Source organism: Oncorhynchus nerka, linkage group LG9b (assembly GCF_034236695.1).
Source record: "Oncorhynchus nerka isolate Pitt River linkage group LG9b, Oner_Uvic_2.0, whole genome shotgun sequence".
Lineage (NCBI taxonomy): Eukaryota > Metazoa > Chordata > Actinopteri > Salmoniformes > Salmonidae > Oncorhynchus > Oncorhynchus nerka.
This window is the reverse complement of record NC_088424.1, coordinates 3,851,215-3,858,686: the sequence shown is the minus strand read 5'-3', so window position 1 is coordinate 3,858,686 and position 7,472 is coordinate 3,851,215. Positions and strand designations below refer to the sequence as shown.

Sequence of the window (7,472 nt, the reverse complement as noted above, 5' to 3'; positions counted from 1 at the left end):
TCCCATGGTGAAGATGCCATGAAGCCAATACTGTCCGTCATTTAACTCTTAGTGGGTAGGAAACAATCTAATCACTTTGCTGTAATGAATTCGACACCGCCAAGATAGATTCAGTGGGATCGTTGGCAGCTTGGAATGATTACATATTTTTCTTTGTAAGGAATACCGTGTGCATACCAATGACGTGAATATTTCTAATCGTAGAGTGGTTACTCACTTGCTCAGTGAGGTCTATACATTTTTTTTTGTGATTCGGCAGCGGGTTCCTTCCAAATACTTCTATCGCACCTTCTGATTGTGTAATGCACTAACGTCATAGTCGCTATTTGTCATGTTTTTTTGTTTGTCTCTTTTGACATAATTGAAACGTTAGAAAAAGCTTTAATAGTACATCGTTTAATTACTCTCCAGACTATATATACAATTTACAACTAAAAGCCAACATAACAGATTATTATCATAAATTATTGAATTAATACATGCAGTGGCAAGACATTTAACGGTAATCAAGATGAATATTAGTATTCGAACACAGTATTCTGTGTCTAGATGGGGAACACTTTAACTGATAGCTGTAAAGTCAAATCTCTTCAGAAAGTCTAATTAAAAAACACAACAACGAGTCACACAGCGAGTCAGATACAGGCATTGCACTGCAAGAGAAATCAGAAGGGTGTGTGTGTGTTTTGTGCTATTCTCAGTTTAAGATTCTACAACCAGGCAGAGGAGTCGCCCGTGGCCTCTCCTCGCGGCTCATTGAAAACGCAGGACCGTGACCTCCGGCGGAACATGGTGGTCCCGGGGCCTTTTCTCTTGGTGAGGCGAAGGTAGATTTCGGAAGTGAGGAACCTCGGGTAGCAGTCTTTTTTCATCAGGCTGTAGACTTTGCTCTGTGCCGCATCGAAGCAGGTATTCGTCGGCGTGGTGATGGTCTTCTGGATGGCCACCTTTGTTGCATAGTCGATGTTGACCTAAAAGTAAAGTGACACTATTATGTTAAGTGGCTCAATCCCAAATCAAATATGGTACTAGTTCCTCCTTCCCATGTTATTGTTTTCAAAAGAAAAGCAATACTCATTCCAACTGGTGCTTGTGCAAAGCACATCTTCCCGTTGATTTTGCGATCACTCAAACATCTGTTATGTCCGCTCAAACAAATTCCAGTTCCCTTCAAAATGTCATTTTTTAAATTTGCATCTACACTATATATACAAAAGTATGCGGACACCGCTTCAAAATAGTGGATTCGGCTATTTCAGCCAGACCCGTTGCTGACAGGTGTATAAATCGAGCACACAGTCATGCAATCTCCATAGACAAACATTGGCAGTAGAATGGCCTTACTGAAGAGCTCACTTTCAACGTGGCACCGTCATAGGATGCCACCTTTCCAACAAGTCAAATTTCTGCCCTGTTAGAGCTGCCCGGGTCAAATTTAAGTGCTGTTATTGTGAAGTGGAAACATATAGGAGCAACAATGGCTCAGCCGTGAAGTGGTAGGCCACACAAGCTCACAGAACGGGACCGCCAAATGCTGAAGCACATAACGCGTAAAAATCGTTTGTCCTCAGTTGCAACACTCACTACAGAGTTCCAATCTGCTTCTGGAAGCAGCGTCAGCACAATAACTGTTTTGTCGGGAGCTTCAGGAATCGGGGTTCCAAGGCCGAGCAGCTGCACACAAGCCTAAGATCATCATGCGCAATGCCAAGCGGTGGCTGGAGTGGTGTAAAACTTGCCGCTAATGGACTCTGAAGCACTGGAAACGCGTTCTCTGGAGTGATGAATCACGCTTCACCATCTGGCAGTCTGACGGAGAAATCTGGGTTTGGAACGCTACCTGCCGAATGCATAGTGCCAACTGTAAAGTTTGGTGGAGGGGGAATAATGGTCTGGGGCAAATGCAAACAACAAATGCATCCAATAAGTTTGTAGAGTCACAAGCTTGATGTAATCATTGTGTGCTAGGAGAATGGGACCAAATACTACACTTTTGACTACTTTAATGCAGATATAAGTGAATTTGTCCTATTGCCACTCACTGTAGTCTCCGCCTAATGTTGAATATGCAAGAGTATTTGACAAAAACAATCAAGAATTTGAGTGAAATCCATGGTGAAAGCTACTGGAGATTGTGAAATTGTGAGAGGGCGGTACCTTAGAGAGATGCTGGTTGGAAATGTCATGCAAATATATTAAATTATGCCCATGGTTATATGGAAATTAGATGTTATTTTAGCTATACACCCAATCCTTTCTATTGGCAAGTGTGACTTGTTTAAGATCAGTGGGAGAGGGGTAAATGTATTCTAAACAGCTACAGTTAATGACTGGCCCAAGACACCTTGAGACATTCTTCCTAGTTTATGTTACGCAGAGCCCTCCATGTAAATGAACTTCTGTGACACAATACATGTCCCTGTACTTGGTTTGGAAGTCATGCTCACTTATTCTTCAACTGAGCTTAGAAGACACTAACCTCTTCATCTCAAACTGAAAGAGTCTGGGTAATTATTCCACTGGCTCAGTTGCTGCTAGTCGCAGAGAAGGAAAACCACACGGTCACAATCTGTCTTCATCCAATGGTGCCTGAGGTTGTAACGCTTCTAAACCACACGCTTCTGTAATGGTCATATCTGTCTTACTAGGGGTATAGAGCATCTTCTTAACCACAGGTTTATCATGCACTCGGGGCTTTGTTCATGCCTCACACTCATTGTAACCTCTGCATAATTCCAATGCGTAGTTTATAAAAGTCGAAGTCTGTATAGCGGTGAATGTTGATGCATTTTCATCCAGTCTCCTTTTGAATTAGATCAAGACCATAGAAGAGCAACAAAAATGAGATTTGATCTTTCTGTGAATGCTTGACCAACTAGCAGCTTTAGGGAAGTCCCATTGATGTGGCCCCACAGTTTCCCCAATTGCCATTAATAGGGCCCACATGGTCAGGGAAACATCTAGACCCTATACAGCTTACAAAGCTCCAGCAAGGCCTATTTAGTTTAGTTTCTCAAGCACCATATATACCTCCTTTGGGGCATCGGCTTCAATAAAGACAGCATACATCTGCTTGGCTTTGGTGATGAGCCTGGAATCCGAGTCGATGGTCTTGTATTCCTCACAGGCCAACCAGAACTCAATGTTCTCCTCACTGAACTCTGTTCTGAGGAACTGAGAAAACGTCTCCACTCCATCTACTCGGGGGGAGAAGAACATACTCTTTAATGATCTATTGGATTTATTGGATTCAATCGTGAGGCTTATATGGATGAAAAACAACATGTACTGCTCCAGAATAATGGCGACAAAGGGATCTGCACTGTGCCCACTGATACTATAGATGAGTTACTTCGTAACTTACACTTGATTGAATTTCAGACTGCATTCATTGAGATTTGGCTGATTTTGGTTAATTCCGATTCAAAATAGAAATGGTCAAGCTCTGTAGATTCCCAACCTGCTCTCAATGGAAAGTGGGAAAGATAATATTGAACATTCAACCACTGATCTCAATGACTCATAGAGCGAGCCCTGCAAAATGATTCACAGCTGTAATGAAACACTCTTTCAATAGACATATCAGGAAGTTAGACAGGTTTGATAGTCTTACCTAACACTAAAAATATAGCAGTGAAACTCCATTGTTCTCTCCTCTAACCTTTAATTTCCCTAAAGACACTGTGGCTTCCCATTACAGTTGTGCCTTGAACAAAAATAGACTCGCAATTTGTGACTAAATCAGACATCGCCGGTTTCAATCTAACCTGAATGTCTGAGCAGCTCTTCAAAGGTGCTACTCCAACTCAAAGCTGCCTCCGGTGAGATGCTGCGGAAAAAAAGAGTCAGAGATACCATTTAAGTCCTTTGCTAATGATGTGTTTATTTGTTTATATATCTTTCTGTGCAAGCCTGTTGAACGCTGATGGTGGGCTACAGTATGTCTAGCTTCTGTTGTTTCCCAATGGTATTTTGATTGAGGAAAATTAACTGTATAGTCCATGAATTTAAAGGGGTATTTCAGCTAAATTACATTAGATATTCGTTTCCTTGTAGTAGTCTATGGGCTGGGCGATGCTGCTTAGGACTTATGGCAACAACGATCTAAATGTAATTGCGCTGAACTATCCCATTAAAGGCCCGCACAGACTATAAGAGTTTAGCCGTCTCATATGCCACCCAGACAAAATGTACACATCGTGGGCAAATTCTTAGGTCGTAAAACGATTGTCGGACATCTCACTGTGACAGGGTCTTGGGTTTGCCCGTTTAAGTACGACTGTGTGCGGTCATAGTCTCCAACAAAGTTCTGGCGGTGTCGACAATGTTGAGCCTTTGTGGTGCAGTGTGGCATGTATTTATTTCTTCAAAATTAGAATTCACACATCGGATAATGAAAACTTGGCGCAAGTAATGGCCTGTGTGTAGTTACAAATAACATAGACACACATCGGCTGTCAACATGTCAACGCTTGTATTGTGTAACCGGCAATGACTATGCTGGGGGCGCATATCCCATTGGAGCTATTATGGGCCTAATATTCAGTGTTCGCGTTTCCATGTTGTGATGTCCCTCTTCCATTTGAGAGTTGAGCTCCTCACGACGAGGAGCGCACGCTCACGGCGAGGAGCGCACGCTCACAGAGGTAGGAGGAGCAATGTCTGTCAGTCGTCAGCTTGTTGTTGTTCTCTCGATGCCGTGCTTGATACGTCCAGTTGACGTAGCCCAGCCCGGCTGGCCTAGCCTCGCAAGCCAATCGCAGAATGGGACGACAGAACTGAAGCAAATCATACAATCTGGCCAAGTTGATGTAAATTAGGTCACATCGCACAGTGTGACGTGTAATAATCGTAAAAGACTAAATCCGACATACAGTGTGGAAAGCCCTTGAGATTGAAAATGCTCTTCAATACAAATTGGGTAACTGGGGCAATTAAACATGTTATGTTATTCTGCAGGGCAATCTCTTTCCATTGCTTTGCCTCTACACTTGACTGACGCCTTACTTGCTGGTTGCGGTGGTGGTCTTCTTTTCTGGACTGATGTTTTCATGGGAGCCTGACTTGGTCAGCAGAAGGCTCAGTTGGCACCTCTTGTCTTTCAATCTGCAACCAGAGTTAATGGAACACTTTACATAATGATTACATTTCAGTTTACTGTACAGCAGTTTAATCATAATGAATGAAATCATTAGCCTGGCCCCAGACCTGTTTGTGCTGTCTTGCCAACTCTTGGTTAGTATTATGCTAAACATTGTTTCAGTCGGCAAGACAGCGCAAACATATCTGGGAACCAGGCTACAAAATCACAACAGAGTAATAAACCGGCCATTGTTTACTCAAGCCGAGGACCTTTAACATGGACGATCACATGATAACTGAAATAAATAGGACCTCTTCTTTCTTTCCACCTGGGCCACATGACGTAAAGGTCAACAGAGCAAGCAGTGTTTCACTAAAGGCAGCAGTGGCATCTCATGGGGTGGACAGTGCCCTTGAGAATGCTAGCAAAGTGAGATGGTGTCAGCGTGCTAACTATCATTCTGAAACTAGGAACCAACCACACGTATGCCCTGTAGACACAGAACAAAGGCAAACCAAGGGGAAATGTACTTCTGCACCTCTTCTCAGCGAAACAGTATCTGCGACACATTCAAGGGGATTTGCATGGACAGGAATTCACACCGACGGACACTGAAACTGTGTTGCAAATCATTCAAAAGTTGCATTTCCCGTCTCCTCTCTACCTCCTGTCGAGGTTGTGTTGTTCAACTTTGTATCGTTAAATGATGGATTGTCACGAGGAACACATGTTTTACCATGTCACAATTCATCCCCATCGCGTAATTTAATTTAATTTTCCTCACAGTTCTACATCAAAAGTATCAACAAACCCAGACAGCCCCAAATGACTTCACACTCTCAAATAAACGACCCCGTGGCACTTTAACAACTACTCTGCGTCTCCTCTTGTCTCGTTGAGAACTCAGAGATGCAAAATAAATGAACCAAGGTACAGAACTCACGGTTGTTAGTGCTAGGGTGTCACCTCAACGAATGAACATTTCTTTTCTGATCTCCTGCTATTGAGAGAATGGCAATGGCTCTCAGATGCACATTTGCCCTCTCACTCTGTAGAGACAAGTCAAGCGTGGTGCCATGGTAGACCCCCTTACATTATGAAGGCAACACCAACACTTAATGAGTGGAAGAGTTGTGGAGGAGAAAGTCACACTATAAGAGAAGATATTCATACTGGCGATAAGGTTTTCTCTGTCTGTCTCCCATTGCTGTTGTGCAATGCAAATAAAGGAAGTGGCATTCTTACAAGATGTAATGAAACAAGGTCTTAAAAGCTTCACAGAATTGTTCAAATACACCAAAAAGAAATCGAATTCTGCTTTCAAATAAAAAAGGATAGGAAGATTTCAAGTGCAAAAAACCTACCTGGAATTACTATCTTTCATTCTCGGTGCCTTCAAGTCCTTAGGACCAAGCATTTTGAAATACGCTTCCTCCTTTGGGGCCAAAAAGTTGAATTGAGGAAATAGAAAAACAAATGTCTCCATGCTAGCTTCCTTCTAACTTTAGCATTTGTGAAGGCAGACCACGAGCAGCTCTTAGTGTTCGTTTAACCCCATCGTCTGTACCACATCTCTTTTTAAAGCTTCGCATAGCTCAAATATTTCCCCTGTACCTTTCACACTGCTTCCTGACCTAGGTGAACTACTGAGTTTACCGCAGCATCAGTGATAAAGAAAACCCCCTCATGCTCAACATCCTGCTTTAAAACTATTAACTATGAACTTCAAAGAAAACAATAACTTCCTATTACCAGACAAATAGTGCATTTACATTAGTAATACTGTACAAACCTGGATTAGGCCTACACTATGACTCCATCAAGCATTAAGTGATAGATTGATATGCAAAACTACTGTTGCAAATATTCGGATCAAAGGTATATTGAAGCACTTTCAACCTGTATTAATAGTGTATTGAACCTGTATTGAATCACTTTGAACCTGTATTAATAGTGTATTGAACCTGTTCAAACCCGCGCTTTGAATGCAGCAGGTAGCCTAGTGGTTAGAGGGTCACACAAAGTGGTTCTTGGTAGTCTTAAACAAATCTACTTTGAGACAAAAGTATACACCTCACACACATGGTTATGGGCTTAAACATTCCACCCATGACACCACTAAAGGGTGCCTTGATTTGACTGCAGTAAAGAACTACAGAAGGATTTTTAGGCCTTGAGACAATTTAGACATGGAAGGTGTATGTGTGCCATTCAGAGGGTGAATGGGCAAGACAAAATGTAAGTGCCTTTGAACGGTGAATGGTAGCAGGTGCCAGGCGCACCAGTTTGAGTGTGTCAACTGCAATGCTGCTGGGTTTTTCCCCCCTTAAATAGTTTTTCCGTATCTATCAAGAATGGTCCACCCCAAACCCCAAAGGACATCCAGCCA

At 42.5% G+C, this 7,472-nt stretch overlaps 1 protein-coding gene across 1 annotated transcript; it reads right to left on the bottom strand.

Annotated features, from left to right (window-relative positions):
* Positions 1-380: 380 nt before the first annotated feature.
* On the bottom strand, positions 381-6,652 carry LOC115114127 (regulator of G-protein signaling 21-like). The gene is made up of 5 exons (XM_029642129.2): positions 6,448-6,652; positions 5,008-5,106; positions 3,768-3,829; positions 3,031-3,197; positions 381-971 (listed from the first exon to the last, which is right to left on the bottom strand). The coding sequence occupies exons 1-5, from the start codon at positions 6,567-6,569 to the stop codon at positions 711-713; spliced, it is 711 nt and encodes a 236-aa protein (XP_029497989.1). The 5' UTR covers positions 6,570-6,652; the 3' UTR covers positions 381-710.
* Between the last annotated feature and the right edge of the window lie 820 nt (positions 6,653-7,472).

What these genes read in the sequence shown, in the direction of transcription:
- LOC115114127 (XM_029642129.2), bottom strand. Translation starts at nt 6,569, where the DNA reads ATGGAGACATTTGTTTTTCTATTTCCTCAATTCAACTTTTTGGCCCCA. An exon ending in ATGAAAGATAGTAATTCCAG is followed by an intron (nt 5,107 to 6,447) that starts GTAGGTTTTTTG and finishes CTCTGGTTGCAG; the next exon opens with ATTGAAAGACAAGAGGTGCC. An exon ending in AGAGCTGCTCAGACATTCAG is followed by an intron (nt 3,198 to 3,767) that starts GTTAGATTGAAA and finishes CCCCCCGAGTAG; the next exon opens with ATGGAGTGGAGACGTTTTCT.